The sequence below is a fragment of the Mchenga conophoros genome, linkage group LG5, assembly GCF_057382185.1.
Source record: "Mchenga conophoros isolate Kocher_MC1m ecotype Shallow Benthic linkage group LG5, M_conophoros_male_GT1.1, whole genome shotgun sequence".
Classification (NCBI taxonomy): Eukaryota; Metazoa; Chordata; class Actinopteri; order Cichliformes; family Cichlidae; genus Mchenga; species Mchenga conophoros.
Window position 1 is genome coordinate 27,190,336 of NC_140530.1, and position 19,617 is coordinate 27,209,952.

At 38.1% G+C, this 19,617-nt stretch overlaps 2 protein-coding genes across 2 annotated transcripts; both read right to left on the reverse strand.

Moving 5' to 3' along the window:
• Positions 1-4,788: 4,788 nt before the first annotated feature.
• chmp4ba (charged multivesicular body protein 4Ba) lies at positions 4,789-14,797 on the reverse strand. Its single transcript, XM_085274659.1, has 5 exons — positions 14,440-14,797; positions 8,352-8,529; positions 7,838-7,952; positions 7,276-7,396; positions 4,789-7,153 (listed from the first exon to the last, which is right to left on the reverse strand). The coding sequence occupies exons 1-5, from the start codon at positions 14,621-14,623 to the stop codon at positions 7,089-7,091; spliced, it is 663 nt and encodes a 220-aa protein (XP_085130785.1). The 5' UTR covers positions 14,624-14,797; the 3' UTR covers positions 4,789-7,088.
• A 1,093-nt stretch (positions 14,798-15,890) lies between these two features.
• On the reverse strand, positions 15,891-17,173 carry LOC146574752 (ciliary microtubule inner protein 1-like). Its single transcript, XM_085275672.1, has 4 exons — positions 17,094-17,173; positions 16,739-16,820; positions 16,100-16,198; positions 15,891-16,025 (listed from the first exon to the last, which is right to left on the reverse strand). Exons 1-4 carry the CDS (start codon positions 17,150-17,152, stop codon positions 15,891-15,893), a joined length of 375 nt encoding a protein of 124 aa, XP_085131798.1. The 5' UTR covers positions 17,153-17,173.
• Between the last annotated feature and the right edge of the window lie 2,444 nt (positions 17,174-19,617).

Here is a 19,617-nt window from a genome sequence, read left to right on the forward strand (position 1 = left end):
CTTTCCAGAAGAGTTGAAAGTCTTATGGGTGCAAAGAGTGAGGCGACATTGTATTAAACCGTATGGGTTAAGAATGGGATGTCAATCAAGTTCGTACGAGTGTTAAGGCAGGTAAGTGAATACTTTTGGCAGTGTAGTGTATTTATCCCACAGGTTTTTCAACTTTTTGGTTTATTCACACAATATTTTATAATATTTAATAATTTTAATTAATATTAAAAAATGTAATATGGTTAGGTAAAAGATGTGTTTTTTAAATGTTTTACTAATGAGATCAAGTGGTCAGTAGGATCATATGTATGCTTTGGTTCCTAAACTTTGACTAGCTTTCAAATCCACCATAGTCCTGACATCTTTGTTGACATTTAAACCCTGCATGCTATGAAAATGTGTGAGATGTTTCCTTTATTCAGTTAATTACACTTTAATTTGAAAATATGTTACTTTCATTGTATCTTGTTGTTCAGGTCTATCTTTTTTTTTAAAAACAATATTTTTATTAATTTTAATTTTCACAAACAACCCTTAATTAAATAATATAATATGGTGTACAGTTCACAGCAATAAAAACAAAACAAAAACAAGCAAACTGAACACAGAACACCAGTTCAGATCCATACTAACAATACCTGGGGTCCCAGTAATAATATACAGCATGAGAACTCAAGAAAAACCTTGTAGTTAGACATCAGGTCCCACATAGTTCAAGTACGGTTCTCACACCATAAAGAATTGGTCTGTTTTTGAGTGTAATATACATGTAAGATGACAATCTGTCAGGTCAGTGGAGCCACCCAGTGTATTACAGCCTGTAGACTGGATTACCCATAAAGCAAGTTCATACAACCACTCCCAGACAAAACCAGGAGTCAAAAGTGTTTAACCACTTCAATTGCCAAATGCTGCGTGTCAGAGAAAACGGAAACTGCCCGTTAAAAGTAGGGACAATAGGCTTTCAGACAGTGTCATCAAGTAGGTACTGATAGTCATGCACTTGGTTATTAAGAGGAAAAAGGCCATAGCTGTTCAATCACAGATTGTGCATGGTTCACTAGAGGATATTTGCACAACCAGAGCTGGAGAAGCAGTAATGGAGGACAAACAACTGAGCCATCTTTGTATTGTGAGGAAAACAAATTCCAATAGTGCAGATTAGACCTGATTAAGCAGCTTTTTGCTTATGCGTGCAGAGAATTTGACTGCAGTTTAAAGGTATGTTAGGTCTAGAGTGTGCTGGATTCATACTATACAATATTTGTTTATGATAAGATTTGTCAGTTTAATGTTGTGAGAGCCATACATTTTTGTTCTGACTTGGCAGTGACGTGACAGTATGCACTGGTCACTAAGCAAGGACCTAAACACCTTCTGTAGCTGATACTATAGTTTTGTTTTGTTTTGTTCTGGTAACATTTAGTGCATGTCTACAGTCCTGTATAATTTGTTCATGTCATGATATAGGATGTCTGGGATCTCTTGGTATTTGCCTAATGTATAAAACCTTCTTTAAAGAACTATTTAGGTGAATAATTTTCTTCTGTTTTGCACTTTCTTCCTGTGATACATCCAGATATTATGGATGATTCATTTTGCATTTTGAGACCTGTATAGTAGACGCAGACTTGTATAATATAAGATGACTAGATAACTGGCATATAGAAATACCACTTGATTTCATTAGCTTGTGACTAGATGAGTGGCTTAAAAGCTCAAAGTGTCACGATCTGAGGAGGCAGACCGTGCGGTGGTGTGTGTGGTGGACCCAGGTGTGAACACACGAGAGTAGACTGGAGTAAACTTAACTGAAAGCGAGCCTTTATTGTGGCTGGTGACAAGGAGTGCAGATAAGGCAGAAACGCAGTGACAAACTAAACTATGACTAAACTGGGAAAGTAAAACTAGGAAAAACTATGAAGACACAGGAAACCATAACTATGAATACTAAGACTGGCTGTGACAACATGGAGGGTGGAAACACAGACGACGCGACACAGACTACATGAAACACAGAGACTAAATACACATGAGGGATGATCAGGGGAAGTGGCCACACATGGGAGCACAGCTGACACACATGAACCTAACGACAGGACAGGAGAGGCGAAAATAAATACACTGACATCGAATACAGACTTTCAAAGTAAAACAGGAAACATGGAGATTAGACATGACATGAACTAAACATAACCACGCAGACATGACACATGAACCAGGGAGACTTAGTACAGGGGAGATGACATAAACAACTAAGGAACAAGACTAAACAGCAATCTAGAAATTAACTAGGTGAGCTAAACTAGGGCACAAATGAATACAAAAGATACATATAAGAACTCAAACACTGGGTCACAGACCCAGCCCATGACACAAAGAACATGGCTGAGGTTTAATCTTCTAACAGATAACCTTGTGAAAGGAGGCCAACAGCTGTCACCTGTATTGTGGGTTGTCCACAATACATAACCAGATCGGATCCAATCCGATCTGGTTATCAATGGATATCTCATATTTTCAGTAGCAGTACTGCACCATTAAATGTCTGACACAGAATAACAGGTGCAAGCATTATAACCCTGGATGTTTTATCTGTTTTTTGCTAATTCACTAGAGAAAACTGTAACATTTAACATAACAAACTTTTGTTTTTTTCAAGTTTCATATCACAAAGTGTGATAATTTATAACATATCAAAAATCTCAGTTTTACCAACATTTTGATACCACGCTCATTTTCTAACCCCAATTCCTTCTGTGTCATTTTGCATCATTTTCCAGTGTAAAGTTCAATTCAATTTACTTTTATTTATACAGTGCCAAATCACAATAACAGCTGCCTCAAGGTGCTTTATATTGTAAGATAGACCCTACAATAATACAACAGAGAAAATCCCAACAATCACAGGACCCCTATGAGCAAGCGCTTTGGCGACAGTGTGAAGGAAAAACTCCCTTTTAACAGGAACAAACCTCATGCAGACCCAAGGTCAGTGAGCGGTGGCCATCTTCAAATCAAATCAAATCACTTTTATTGTCACATCACATGTTCTGGTACACTGGTACAGCGCATGTGAGTGAAATTCTTGTGTGCACACTACACAAGCAACAGAGGTGTGCAAAATACAAGAAACATAAGGAAAAAAACCAAATATAAGAGCAGGACTGCGACCAGGTGGGGAGAAGGGAGGAAGACATGACAAAAGACATCCTGTGGAAGAGAGCCAGAGATGCACAATAACTAATGATTAAATGTATAGAGGTGTATAAACACATAGTGAGTGGAAAAAGTGACTGTTGAAGAAATACTCAATGCATCATGGGAATCCCCCAGCAGCTTAGACCTACTGCAGCATAACTAAGGGAAGATTCAAGGTTACCTGATCCAGCTTTAGCAAAACGGAAAGTTTTAAGCCTAATCTTAAAAGTATAGACAGTGCCGAATCCAAACTGGAAGCCGGTTCCACAGAAGAGGGGCCTGAAAGCTGAAGGCTCTGCCTTCAGTTCTACTTTAAAAAACTCTAGGAAGCATGAGTAAGCCTGCAGTCTGAGAGCAAAGTGCTCTAATGGGTGATGCAGTAAGGTATATAGATGGAGCCTGAATAATCACAACTTTGTATGTTATGAGCTGGATTTTGAATTCAATTCTGGATTTAACAGGGAGCCACTGAAGAAAGTGCAAATGAAAGACAGCAGTCATACATATTTGTTTAATGTGCGCATTGAAGGAAACATCCTGGTCAAAAACGACTCCAAGATTCCTCACAGGTAATGGTAATGCCATCCAGAGTAAGCATCTGGCTAGATTTTTAGGACTACATACAATAACCTTAGTTTTATCTGAATTTAGAAGCAGACGGGTTGTTGGTGCTTCTCACTGTCACCCAGCCGTCCTGTGTTCCCGGTGGAGAGCTAACGGTGCCTACGCTACCTTTTGCTGCAGCGTTTATAAGGGCCTGGCTAGCTACGGGTTTTTCGAGGGTGCAAAGCCAAGTCTCCAATTCAGTGACCCTGGCCTCCAAAGCTGCAAATAGACTATATTTATTACAAGTACATTTGTTGCTAAAGGGGGCTGAGCAGTAACTACACATCTGACACAAAGACCAGGAAAGTGCAGCAGCGACAGGTGAAGAGGCCATGCTGTTAGCGAGTCACAAAAGAAACAGTGAGTGAACACTGCGAATATAATTAGTGAGTGACTCAACAGAGAGTATGATTTGGATAAAGCAAATGAAGTATGAAAATTAAAAATTAAATTAAAAAACACTATGAAATAAGACATTATCTAGAAGTTTTTAATTGGCTACGCTGACAACCTACACAAAAACAGAACAGGAAGTGACACTCTATCACAGAGAGAGTCAACATAAGTGATATATTTTTATACTTAATAATTTGGAGCCCTCGGTGCAAATTGCTAACATGCAAGTTGCATTTAGGCTCAGGAGTTGATCCCAAATACATCTGTTGCATGCATCTGTGTAAAGGTTTACCTGCATGGTAACTAAAAGTTAAATATGATTAACACAACATAAATACACTGAAATGGAGTAGAAGGCAGGCAGTGTACTGTGATACATGTACCTCAAACCGTTAATGTACTCATTGTTACTGCAGTCAGGTAAAATAAACAACTTTTGAGGGAAGGCAGGGTCTCCACAGGTTTTAAACATTACAAAACGGGACAGGTTGAAAGATGAAGGGGAAAAATAGAACGGTGACATAAACTCCAGATGTTTGCTGCCTGAGAAATATATAAAAGGTAAACTAATTCCAATACAGCAGTGCAGACACATTGAGTCTCAACTTTATTAAGATAAAATGTATGTAACCTCCCACATAAACAACAGTCATGTTTGTGACATGGAAATTTTTCAATGTCCAACCGTATTTTACAGCCAAGCTGAGCTAAGATGGCTACAGGTCACATTGTGGTTCTGATATTTGAGGTAAACAGAAAAAAATTATATATATATTATATAAAAATAAACAAAAACAAGCATTGGTATATGCAAGTTTTATTTCCCCAATTTTATTTTATTTTATTTACATGTAAGGATTGGGGTTGACCCATTCTTAAATGCATAACAACTGAGCACTAAAAGTTTCACCTCTTAATTAAAATGTGCAAGTTATGTTTGAATTACAGGAGAAAGCCAGTCATGATCAACCCCAATTTGTACACTGAGAATTCTGTTTCCCCAAGAGAAAGAAGGAGATGTAGCTGCAGCGATAAGTCAAGGGACAAGTGAGCAGAACTTCCTTATGTCACATTTGTAATCAAGATGACCAACATGGAACAGATGCACCCCATGCTTGTCACACAGTGCTGAAAAATCAATTCGTACTACAGGAGAGTTTAAATGGGGTGGGAATGTACCTCACCATCTTAATTTGACTAAAGAGGTCACTGTGTCAAGTCTCAAAAAACATCACACTCACACATCATCTTTAAATTCAACCAGCGTAGGACTTCAGATATAGTCACTGTGAAACCACAGACAGTATAAGGTATCAGGCACAAACGGATCCAAGTTGTTGTAGTGTGCCCTCTGGCAGCTTTACTGGAGTAACAAGTTGACTACATATTTCTGAATGACTGGTTATGAAGTTAGAGCAGCCTTATGTGTGCTTTTTCAGAATGAAGACCAGACTAAGCAGAAGCAGCAGAAGCTTTGGTGTCCTGAATATTGGTCATTATTACGGGCGTAGCTACTAATTTGTAAGACTGAGGAAATATAAAGAGTGCTTATGAGAACTGAATGGATTCAACTGCAGTTTGGCAAGTTGGAACTTGTTGTTGTAGGGCTGACTGATCTGATTTACTGGTTTTACTGTTACTGCTATCACTGGGTGATCTGTACCATTCGCCCTGCATGTTTGGCCCTCAGTACCCAGTTTGCTTGATTATCAAGCTCAGGCATGATTTATTTTAGTGTGTCCCAACCAGCTTAGAGGTGTAAACATCTGGTTTGATTCTTACTGGGCACGAGCACACAACTCAAATGCTTTCAACATCAGCCATGTCCCTGGAGCACATATGACACATTGTCCTTTCTCATGCCCCAGCTGAAAAAGCCACAAAGCAAACAGAACCAAAGATGCAATAGTGTTATGAAAGACTGCTTTCGTTGGATACAAGCAATGACATCAATCTAAGAGAGTATAGGATAAAACAAAAAACAGAGATGGAAAGTAGTGGAGTAAAATATGAGCAGCAGCAAAAAAAAAAAAGAAGCAGCAGCATAAACTGTGTAGCACTAGCAGTAAATCATGCTTGGTAGCTTATGACCTCTAAAGAACTTTTTTTTTTCCTTCTTTTTTTTTTTGGTGGTGGTGGTGGGGTGTTCACCACATGCCGTTATTAGTAGGATGCAACTGATTAGATGACCCAGATGTTTTTCTTATTACACTTCAGCAGACAGAGGGACAAAGACATCAAATCTTGGATCCTTCCATTAAAGGATTTAATGTAGTTTACGACAGTAGCAGGTCTGTAATTTCACAGTGACGTTTAATGAGAAAGGCCTACACGTTTTAACTTTTCTGCTGCTTTTGGTAGCAGCAGCAATGGCTTGCTGTCATCTTTGTAGAAGAGCTGAGAGATGACGATGCAGGAAGCAGAAAAATTATTTATTGTCTTTTTTTTTCACCCCCAAAATGTGTTGAATTTTCACATTCGAAACAAGCCTTTAAGCCTGTTACTCCACACACCCTCCCAAAAAGTATGCACCCAAATGCTCATACACAATCTTTGATACATAACCACAGGCTGCTGGACATGAAGTTATTTTTCCCTCTATGCCCTTTAGAAAAAGAGGAGTGCACAGCTGGAGCAAAGAGATTCATTCTGTAACATTAAACTGAGAAAAAAAAAAAGAGCCTGGGTTCATTTCTTTTGAAGTCATAAAAATATGTGCACAAGTGCATACTTCAAAGTTGGGGTATGGTTAGATATTGGGAAGTAGGCTTTAAGACAGAGCAGCATGCCAGCAGCCAGCTCAGCAGCCCAGAGTCCCCATCTCTCTTCCAGATGCCTGGGATCAGTCTGGTAGCAGGGAGAAGGCCACTAGCTAGCTAGCAGGGCGAGCCAGCTCAGTTAGCCGCCCAGGCCTCGAGGTCTGCCATCTCGTCCTCGTCTTCTTCCACCTTCTTTTTGGCTAAAAAGGAAAAAAGGAAAAAAAAATATTCAATTTTAATTTGAAAAAAGTATATTTTAGTCAAATGGATGGTGCACTAAACTGAACTAAAACTAGTTTTGCTTTTTTATGTGCCATTATACCTGGTTTGGATGGAAGTGATGTAGACGGTACACTGGGTAGATTTTCTGTGCCTCCAATCTCGAGAAGATTTTTGTCCAGCTCTTCCTGTTCCAGCTCCTCCAGCTCAGCCATGAGTTCATCCTAAACAGAGAAAAGAACAAAATGAATCAGATTTATGTAGATCAAAAATAACTAGACAGAAGCCATTTAGTAAGATAGCAGATGTAAGATATGTATATATTTGCTTTACAAATCATTTAAGATCTCAGTTTTATTTTCTAAAAACCAGTAACTATCAGCAGTGGCTCCAACTCACTGCTTAAATGAGGCAGCAACTACAGAGACATTATAGGAAAGAGGCAAGTCACTCACTGCGTAGTCACATTGTCACAGTAAAAATGTAAGTAAGTGTGTTTTGACTTTTTTTATTAATGTTTTCATGGGACACTGTATCTATAATTACTGTAACATTTTGCTGTGACATTCGTTTGAAAGAAAAATCTAAAACATCAGCCTAAATTTAGGCTTTTAGTTTCTGTAGGCCTCATGTTTTTTGTTGTTTGTTTTTTGTTTTGCTCTCACCTCATCATAGTCTTCCCCAAAGCCAACTGGTCTAGAGATCACATCTGAGATTTCTTGGGCAACCTCCTGTTGTTCTGTGATTTCTGCCATCAGATCGTCTACTTTGTCAATGTCCCTGTGAAACAGGCGAGTCAAAGGTGGCATGTAAATGTTAGTAAATATAATATAATTATACATTCTACCACCATGTAGCCGCTAATAATAGAAAAAGAACTAAATTTACACTGCCAAGTACAACTCAGACACACTTTTTACTATCAATGAATCTGAGGGCACAAATTTGAAGAAAAGGGAAAAAGGAGGAATTATTGAAGGGAACAAAGAGGGGGAAGCAAATTGGAGAAATAAAGTCTCATGACAGAACATACGGGGAAAAGTAAAATAAAAATAAAAATAAAGAATTAACAGAAATCCTGTGGCAAATAAAAGCTAGAACAACAGTTAAAAAAATGGGGAAAAAAATGATGAAATAACAAAAGACTCTTTTGAGATACTGCCAGAACTTCTCACATACATGTTTTCGTGTGCGGCCTTCATTGCTTTAGCTGCAAAGCCCATGTTCTTGAGCACTTCTGTGTTAGTGTTGGCGTTCTCCAGAGCTTCCCTCTGGAACTCAATTGTGGACAAGGTTCCGTCAATCTGAGCCAGCTGCTTCTCGTAACGCTTTTTCCTCTTCAAGGCCTGTAGAGCCGCTGGACATGCAAAAACAAGAAGGGGAAAATAAACTTCGTTTAGAAAGCAGCACAAATGCTCATCAGTATTCTATTCTTTTTTTAAAATTAAAAAACAAACGAAAAACGAAAAGTACAAAACATATAAATGTTGCTTATTTGCCAAATACTACTGTGCAGGCCTTTTTTTCTTCCTATACACAACTGATCATGAATCACAAATGGGATCGATAAAGAATCTGACCTATAAGCAGAGTCACTATTGGCTAATCGGTATCATTGAAACCTTATCACCATCCCATGACATTCAACATTACAATCAACCACGCAGCAGAAAAGCTTGCTTTGTGCTGAAGTGCAGTAAATGGTTTCATGCTGTCATCACGAAACAAGACTCAAACGGATAAAATCCTGTTTCAGCCAAATCTCTGCATGAAGTCACAACATGCTTCAGTCAGACTTTTTAGGTTTGTAACTCACTGAATTTCAACAAGTCCTGCAGCTCATCAAGCTCACATAGGCCCGGATCAAACTCAGTTGGAAAGTACAACATTTGGAAATCCGGTGATGGTTCTTTGATTAGCTGAGAGTAGAGCAGGGCGATATGACCAAAAATATTTATCACGATATACATTTGAAAATTTGCGATAACGATATAACTGACGATATAATTGACAAAATAGACAAAATACTTTACAACTCCACAACTTTATTAGTGCAAAAAACCCCATCAATGTATTTTCACTTAAACAAGCAGCTGTTTTTTATGTGCATTAAAGTTACATAAAAATGTAACAGTGCAAATGCAAATTCCTTGCTGACAGTTTAACCAAAAGGCATTTCCAGTGGAAACTGGCCGACATGTCCTCAGCATAACCATGTATAATATCCACAAAACTTAAAAAGAGGTTATACACACACACAATACGGTAACATTATGTTGAAGCACAGTACGTATCACTCCGCGAGGCGCCTGCCTACGATAGCCATAATGCTCCGACAATCCATCAAACGGTGCGGCTTCGTGGCTTAGCAAAGTCGTACTGAAACATTTGACAGAACTTCGAGCGCCGTGTACATAAAATCATTTCGAGGTCAGTAAACACAACCAGAATTCATTCATAAGGCACACGGGATTATAAGGGCCACTGTTGATTTTCAGAAAAATCAAAGGATTGATTTTAAGTGTGCCGTATTTTCCAAAAAACGTGGTAATAACGACGGCCCGCTAGCATGCTCTACCAAAAATAGTGCTTTGTTGTGTATCTGATGGACGAAAGCTAAACCAGTTCCACACCACTCAAGTTGGAGCATTTTTACAAACCAGTTCTGGTTCATCCGTTTCATTTAACGATCCGCTTTCGCTCTTCTCATTCTGCGTCACCGTCATGTGCGTTTGTAAACATAGGCACTGCGCATGCGCGTTTTACCCATATTCTATCGCGATATTTCATTTTCCTATCGTTGCCCAAAATTACACCGGTATTACCATGAACGGTATGATATAGCCCAGCCCTAGCTGAGAGGATTAAAAAATATATACACATTTATGTGTGTGACTATAAATGTGTATTTTGGTTCCTGTGTTCTTCAAGGGAGTGGGGGTTAAATACAAACAAACAAACAAACACTACAGCCACACACCTATACTGGGAATTCCCCTTAGGTGCTTACATAGGAAATCACCTTAACAATGGATCAAGTGAAACTTACAACTGACTCAAATCTGCTGAGTCACAAGGAACTAAGAAAAGAGGTCAAAAAATTTCAGGACCTTTTTTCCAAGTGCATATCAAATTGAACTGCACTTGTAGTGGAAAAACAAAACAAAACATCCACATGAAAAGCACACTCAGCAGTAAACACATTCATATCAATTCAAAATGTTGAACAAAGTTGTCCAAATGTGTTTATTACTTACACAACAAAACTGAAATGTTGCTGTTGTACAATTACAGCAGGTTTAATACATATTACACCTCAGTTTGATCTCAAAAACTGGTGATCACAGATTTGTGAAATCTGAAAGAGGTCCTGCACTATTTTATAAATATAAATTGAATGAATGAGTGATTTAATTATTGAAATACTAAGGGCCTTTCCAAGACCCTCAAAATTATAATTAATGTCAAACAATCTTAAAATTATTGAGTATATTCAGACTTTTTGAACAAACTACAACTGATGCAAAGTAGAATAATCCCTATAATGGAAAGGATTTGAGGTTTTCTTTGTAACACATTACAAAATTAATAATTTAAAAAACTATTCAAGATTTCTGCCCATGTTTTGCAAGGCAGGAAGCATGATGGTAATTCATCTTCTTCCCAACTTTAGCTAATATATCTAATTAGTCTAATTTTCATTGTTATTAGTCATTTCATATTTAGTCATAGTATATCCTAAGTAAATATAATCATATTGCTGCTATATTACATTATAAGGAACCATATAAACAGGAAAAAATGAAAATAAGCCCTTTCCTCTTAGCATTTTTTCATTTCTGAGCTAAATAATAATGACAACAATAACATCAATATTGGACAATTTCTAAGACATGCTAAATGTTCCTCTAAATAGCAGAAGATAACCACAGTAATAGGTCAAAATGTCCACATATGAGAATGTTTAGGTTAAAACCATTAGTCTTTCTATCACCTGTATAATTCTATTTTTGGTCACATTGCCCAGGAAAAAAAGGGCCTCCGATACCTTGGATATACATCTTAAATGTATTACCGTACATTACCAAATCTCCATTTGCACTATTTGCCCATTTGCACTACTCTGCCTGGTTTGCACTCAATGTCATTTACTCATTATATTGTATATTGTATAGCTTTCTTGTTATATGTAAAAATTGTATTGTATTTATTTATTTAAATTTTACTTTTTAATTATTTTACTTGCATTTTTAATCACTCTTATATTTAAATGTTCATTTGCTATTTTATCTAGGGATTGAGAGTAACGTAGTTTCTATTCTCTGTATGTCCTGTACATGTGGCAGAATTGACAATAAAGCTGACTTTGACTTTGACTAAATTAAAGTTATGCATACAAAATAAAACAGTAATTAGTACAATACTCAAGATTTAGCACAATACCAACATTTTCATATATTTCTCATAGAATCAATTCTAACAGTAATCTGGGATTCCAAAAAAATCAAATTTACCCCACAATAACTTTTCTTGATTTGTCATTATTAAACTGCTTGTTTCTTTTTGTGGTTTGAGAGTGAGGACGAAGTGGGTTGGTTGACGAATGAACCGTTAAAGGGTTAAGAACATTTGAATTTTTCTTCAACACAACAATGAGAGAAATGTAAGAGGCTTCGAAGAACACAACTTTGTTTTGTGGAAAATAAAAACAAATGACAAAACCATGTGATAAGAGAACTGGTCAAGACATATGAATTTGAGCAAACATTATTATTTAACTCCAGAAGTGCACCTATGATGCATTAAGGTGTGGTTTGTTTCTAAGGTTACGTGACCACTGTTTCTACGGTAGCACATTTACATACCACAGCCAAATATGATAGAGGTGGGGCTGGTGTCTAGATACTTTTAATCGTTGTTTCACAATAAAAGAAAAAGGGAAAAATACCTGTTACCTTTACAGCTTTACTACTTAACTTACAGATTAGAGTAGATGAAGGCTCTGCTTAAAGGGGGATATTTCTTGCATATTCATTAATAAATGCACTGGGAGTGTAAATCAGTCAACATACTTTAAAACCATATAACTGTTAATGTGACAATTTAGTTTTATGGGCTCTTTTGCATGAGATACACTTTGATGATGATGATAATGATGGGTAGTAATCTAGATTTAGAAGTTTATGCAAAATGTGAATGTAATATTTCCTCACTTTTGGGGGGAAAAAAATGGGAGAGGACAGCTTCAGAGCAAGACAGGAACTATTCATAGTATGCAATCAAATTATGTAGGTTTGAATACAAAAATTGATTATATGACACACAGACAGCAAGGCTACATTTTACAGGAACATTTCACCACCTGTCCACCTCTTTTCTTTGAAAAGCCTGTCAATTATAATCCACTAAACCTTGCTTCGTGACCACAGCTGCCATATACCACCAACACACACACACCCACATCCACACACATGCACACCTTTAGCAATCTACTTTGTGCCTAGCCTTTTCCACTAGCAGCCAGACAGCAGCTGACAGTTTCCATTTGATCAGATTATATCAGCAGCCGGACCTATTCCTAGACTGATAACATCATTAGCCAACATCACACAAATCATTATCACATTATGTGGGTTGCAGAAATGCATTCAGACTCCATGTTTCAGTCTCAGAGGTCGCTCTAATTGGGTGACGTTTTGCTTTTCCTGCCACTCTGCTCCTTTTTAGCGACCATCAGCAGTTTTCATGCAACAAGTACAATGTCGAGTCCATTTTGGTCTATGGCTACTTCAATGAAAAAACATAAGTGTCCGTGTGAAAAGCGACATCCTGAGTATTATAGACGAGACGTGGTGAATTAAATCAGTAATTCTTCAGTAATGTTAATAGGTAGAAACATCCATTTAGTGGTAGGCTGCCAGTAAACCAAATAAAGAAGTAATAGAAAGTAGAAAATGTGGAAGAAAAAGTCAGAGGTCCTCCTTGAAGTACAGTAAAAAAAAAAAAAAAGTAAAACCAAGCAGTGAAAACAGAGACCATGAATCTTGCAGCTGCCAAGATTACAGCAGGGTTGGTATATTGTCATGAGGAATTTATGTATTGTGTATAATCAGTCACCCCAAAGATAGACGGAGGCTGACTTATGGGATGAACTATGTTGAAAATCAGGTTTTGGAGATGGAAAGATTTTTCCGATTTAGATCACACTAAGACTTTAAAAATTACTTTTAGGTGACAAGCTCACAGTGATAGTAACTAGTGTTAAGCCAATAGTCTACTTTCTGTATTTGCAAGCATGTAAGGATCTGCTTGGGTCTTTGCGCCATGACAGTCAGATCAACCTGTCATTTGTCTAACTGTTCTACTGCTACTCAGTTTAGCAGGCACACATGCGGTTGACACAGTTTAAGTGTAATGGCTGCACAGACATTCACTCACTCACTAATAATTCTGTCCTTCAAATATCCATCCATTTGATATACTTATTTAAAACCACAGTATAAATTTACAAAACTGTGAAAAGTCCAAGTCTGTCACTGTAATAGGATGGTTACAGAGAAGATAAAGATACTAGTCTTAAAAAAAGTAATGTATTTAAAATGTGGATATAACTTAAACTGTAACAGCGCATACTGCAGTATGGGAATGAATCTATGACTGACAATGCGCTTTATATCGTTACATGCCCAAGACTGAAGGGTGATATACTGTAGATTAAAAAAGGACACAGGGCTAAGAAAAAAAATGGACAGAAATTAATTGTAAGGTATGACCTGTTCCAAAAACAGCTCCAGGCAAAGCTTCCATTTTATAAGATAAACCCAAAGTTTGGTGTTATTAAGCAGTTGTTTAAAAAAAAGACACTGTCTGTCAAGAGAGAACAATATGAATATGTTAGGTTTTGTAAATATTTAGAACAATACCTGGATATATATGCATGCAAACTTAGTTACGCTCATAAACATCAGTTTAATATTTGGCTGCCTGAGTCTTCGAACCTAAACGTTACAAACTTTTTGTCTCTTGTTTATTTCATTTCTTAAAGTTTGTTTCTTCCCTTCAGTTGTTTTATACGTGCCAGCCAAAAACTAGACATTTAAATATGGAGTCTTGTAGCCGGGTGGACAGACTTGTTTTCAGGTAAGCAGCGTGTCAACTAACAACTTCCCTCTTCCTTCTGTTGAGTTAGCCTCAGGCTAACTAAGAAACTAACTAGCCGTTCTGACAATTTCATTAAATCCGACGCAGTTTAAGAGCTTTTCCTCACCTCGTTTGTTTTTCGTGCCGTTTTTCTTCGCCGTCACGAGCTCCTGTTCAATTTTCTTCTCTAGGAAATCCTGTTTTTTGGCCAACATCTCCTCGGTCTCTCTGAGTCGCTGAATAGCCTCTTGGGGTGTCGGCGCTTTCCCACCCTTACCCCCGCTTCCGAATATCTTGCCAAATAGCGACATGTTTCTAGCTTAAATGTAAACTTTAGCTGGTGGGTTAACCGTAGATAAAGTCCGCTGACTTTCTGATACCACACAGGTAAAAAAATAAAATGTGCGTCCCTCCCTGATGCCGAGGCTGTTGTTGTTTTTGTCTCTTCCGCTTTCAAAGCAGGCCTCGTGATGTCATTACGTCAGCGTGACTCATGCGTGGAACTATGGGGAATTTCGCAGTTGAGCAAACTAATAAATGCTCATTGTGGTTATTACCAGTCAGACGTTACATAACCTGTTTTAAAACACTGTAATTGGAAAAGAGTGGTTAACATATAGAGACAGGGAGTCATTCGGAATCAGATTCACATTTATGGGCAATTTAAAATCATCAGTTAACCTAACATGTAGGTCTTTGGACCGAGAGAGGAATCCAAAGTACTCAGAAAGAGCCGATGGAGTAGTAAGAAAATCAAAACACAAGAAAAATTTCGTTCCGTCTCATTACTTCTGGTAATATTGGCTAATTTTGTAGTTACAGTATTCTGCCTTTGCGGGGCAGTATTGTGACACAGGTGTAGATTTATCAGTGATTTTATGTTAGTCATTTTATGTTTTTGATGCTATTGCAACTTGTCAACACAAGAGGGAGTAGTAACGCCACTTGGCACTGTCTCAACAGCCACTTAATCAAGGTTCAGTGGTGCTCAGCTGTGATGAGATGGGACAGAGGCAAATGTTTCTTTTTTTTTTCTTTTTTTTTCTTTTTCTTTTTCTTTTTTAATCTTGTATCATTGTGAATGAGTGGATATCATCATGTATACACTCCACACCAGTTGGTGGCGGTATTGCACCATTTTGCTGTTTGCCAACCGCCAATAAAAATATAAAGAAGAAGAATCATCATGCATGGTCTTCTTAGATCATTTTGGGATAGTTTAAAGAAAATGGACTATACAAAACTTGAGCTTGATGCAAGTGGTATATGGACATTATTGAAATTAGAAGAATAAATAATACTTTTTTTTTTTCAAGGACATTTTCAATGGACAATTAATGGACAGTTTTGTAAACCACTTGTCATCTCATCATCTGTGGTAGTTGATCTTCGACTGGCGAAATTTATGCCCTACGCTGAGTCTGAAGTCAGAGTTGTGAAAGATTTATTTGTTTTATTAATGTGGAATAGTGTCAAAGAGACCATGAAATATGCCAAATATGCTCCAGTCATTAGTCATTTATTAGGTGAGACAACAGTGGCCGAGGACTTAAGTACTCAAATACAAGCTATAAAAGGTCAGCCCAAATCCTTCAAAAAACTACGCCTCCTATGACGCACTGTGTTGTACTTTTCCAGCTGGAGATGTGAGTGACCTGAACGCCAACCAATCATGCCCTGAGTTGTCTGAGGAACAGGAGGTGAGGGGCTAACCTGAAGGGAAAAAAACCCAAAACCTGTCAGATACATGAGAAAGACAGATAAACAGATAGATAGCCAGGTCATACATGTATGTATTTTTCTGGAGGGGTCAGAGGTTGTGTAGTCAGGTGCTGGGGAAGCTCCACTTTGACTGCCTTCTTCAGCTTCACACTTTCCACCTCATACTAAAATACACATAAGAGAGAAGTTAGATCCACATATGTGGAATCCGGAGACCTTAAACAATATGAATGTTGTGTTTATTTAAACATTTGATTTGTAATTTGTGGGACTGTTTGTAATAATTAACTGTATATAAAAGATAGACATAGGCACTAAAAAGTCACCCCCCTTTCCGTGATATTTCAAGCTATGTGTTTGTGTGTGTGTGTGTGTGTGTGTGTGTGTGTGTGTGTGTGTGTTTGTTTTTAAAAGATGGATCTGACTGAGAAATCAAGCTTGAAAAAAAAAGCCTAATGAGAGAATGCAATCTGACACCAAAGGAGAGGGGCCCCTTTACTTTAGTTTTATTTGATGTCCATTTAACTGATGTCTGACTTGAGGGAGTATTTCTTGGAATTTCTGTCAGTTCTTTTCCACATGTTGTGGACTAGAAGGGGATCTATGATTGTACCCTAACCAGTGGACAAGTGTTAAAGGTCCTGTGCTCCACTGGTCACCCTTCATTCAGTAAAACGAGTGGTGCTATCTGTGGCTGTCTTTACCTCCTTGTAGGCTTCAGACAGGAAGCCCCACTTGTTAGGCCAAACTTCAGCCGAGTGTTTCTCAGCCTTTACATGCGCTTTCCTAACACACAAATACAAATACGTTTGGGTTTTTTTTTAATCATATGTGGTACCCTGCATCATACACCAGTGGAAAGAAACAAGTCGTTCCTCCAGTTTCAGCACTGTCTGCAAATCCAGAAAGAGCTGAAGGTCTCACTCCAGTCAGAGTGATGACTGCTTTACATGCCATTGCTCAAAGAAGAGCTTCCTAGTAACTCAGCAGATATGCAAGAACATATTTTTATAAAATTTGAGTAAAATCAAACATAAATAACATACTGTGATGATTTACCAGATTTCATCCTGATGCACATAGTTGATGGGTTCAGATGTTCGCTGCGGCTCTGCCATCTCTCCTGACCAGCGAGTGTTCGTGTGTCAGACTGTGTGGCTTCTTTCGCTCTGTCCAGATAATGTTTCATCTGTGTGTAAGCCTTGCTGATAGGCCTGTTTACTGTGGTCATGGAGACAGGTTTCCCTGACACATATACCTCTGCAGATTTCTCTGTGTGCGTGCGGCTGTGTGTGAGTGTGTGTGTAACCGTGGTGACAGTGGGATGGATGAAGCCTTGGAGGGTTGCTGCAAGCTCAGACAATTTCGTTTTTAGTATCATACTAGGTTAAGCTGCTAAGTACCTAACATGAGCATGCTAACATTCTCAAATAAAATGCTGTTCTTGCAAAGAGCTAAAGTGACCCCAGGGGTCTACCAAGAAGCCAGATTAATAAGCTAGTGAGTTACTGTTGGAGTTAAAGTAACCGTTTTTTGTGTCACGAAAGTTTTAACTGGCTTAATCACTAAAGTAACTTATGCTGAACACATAACTTGTTGGGAGCAGGTCACGTTTAGAGCAAAGGTGTCAAACATAAGGCCCCGAATTTACCCAGCAAAATATCCAATCTGGTCCACTGGGCAGTTTTGGACTATGTGGAGAAGGGGATTGGACATAACTGTATTTTTGTAAGTTTTACAACTTTTCCTGCTGATAAAGACCGCCCCCATGGCCATTTATACCACAACAAAGTAATTAAATAATAGTGTAATTGAAGTGTTTCTCTCTGTACTATATATATATATACACACATACATATGAATTATTTAAAAATTATTATTTTTTTTAAAAATCCTTCAGTTTGTATAATTACAGGACAGTCTGAGCATCCAGAAACCTTTTCTGTAATTTTTACCCATTTATCTCTTATAGTTTAAATACAAAGAGTCATGCTAACAGACTTCTTTATCATGTAGAAAAACTGGGATGCACTCTAAATGTGCTGTAGTGGTGTAATGGGGAAGGCTTTAGGACTCAGTATCCAAAAGTCTGTAAACCCCTTTCCAGATGCCCAACTCTTTGCACCAGAGGGACCGAGAGCCCCCCTTCCATGACCTGGCTATGTACATCTGTACATTACCACTATACCTTTTAGCCGGGGGTGTAAATATAGCTACTAGCTTGACATTGGCCTGAAAACAAAAGTGCCTCATTGAGGTAGGTGTGGGAGTTTCTCCAGTCTGACAAGGCTGTGAAAAATGGACAGAAATATGCTTCATAATGGGATCCATGGTATGCGTGCGTATTTATGTTAACTCCATGTACTACCTGACAGTTGTCATCACAAGATTAGGTTCGAGACCTAGTTTTCCTTCCCTGCGGGCTTGCCTCAGCTAACCTAAGGGCAATACCTTGAAGGGTAATAAAGGACATGTCTGGTGTTTGAAGAATCCGCTGTTTCAACTCTCTACGCAGCATATCATCATGAACATGTTCAACAAACTAATCCCTTAACATTATATCACTGTGGAGTTAGCCTCAACTAAAAAACTAACAAGCCTTCTGACAATTCAAATTCCCACACAGTTTACAAACTTATCCTTAACTGTTCCCTAACTGTACACAAAGCTTGTTGACTTTCTGATACCACACATAATATACAAATTTTTTATCATGCTGGTTTTTATTAGGCTTTATAAGAAACTTGAGGAAAATGGTTAAAATGAGTGGTAAGACCTCAGACCTGGAAACAACTCTAATGGCCATCTTTTACAGTAGTGATAACAGAGCTTCGATAATATTTCTTTATAATATAATAATATAATATTTCTTACTCCAGCCAGTGACATTTAATTGTATCAATAATGAAGTCTCAATCTCAGGGGTGCACCAGCAAGGACATCTGGCATAAAGTTCTGCCAAATCAAATACCTGCTGTGGTGATTACTCGTGAAAAGGAACAGCTAAAACTAGCTGCTTCTTCTTCTTCGTTTTACATATTAGTGTTTGTAAAACTGCACTGACATCAATGCTGTTTTTACTTTCAGGGTTGAACTCTGTTTTTAACATCTGCCATGTTCATTTTTATAAGAGAGAAAACAAATATGCTCAGACTATAAATTTTCACAATTTATTATCAATCGGTTAGAATTTCAGATGAGTTTTACATGGTGCCATGGACCCCCGCCTCTCCACAATGCTCCGAGAGACAAAGGCTGCCACACCCAGGCAGTAAACACTTTTACTTTGTGTGACAGAAACAGAATGTTAACATGACAGATTTAAAGTTGGAGGAAAACTTTAGGTCACGTTTCATCTCCTGCACCCTCCTGTCTCCCTAAAAGGAGATGGCACTTCTCACATCACCATTCTAGGTTGGTGTCTGGCCTGTAGACTCAGAGAAGGGTGAAAGAGGGGGGAAAGAGAGAGAACTCCAAAACACCTGAATTTATAGACATGCTTTGGTCTGGCCTTAAAGTTTTGTACCGTCTGGTGCCACCACCAGTCCAGGCAGACACTCCCCCGCAAACTCCTCAGAGAAGA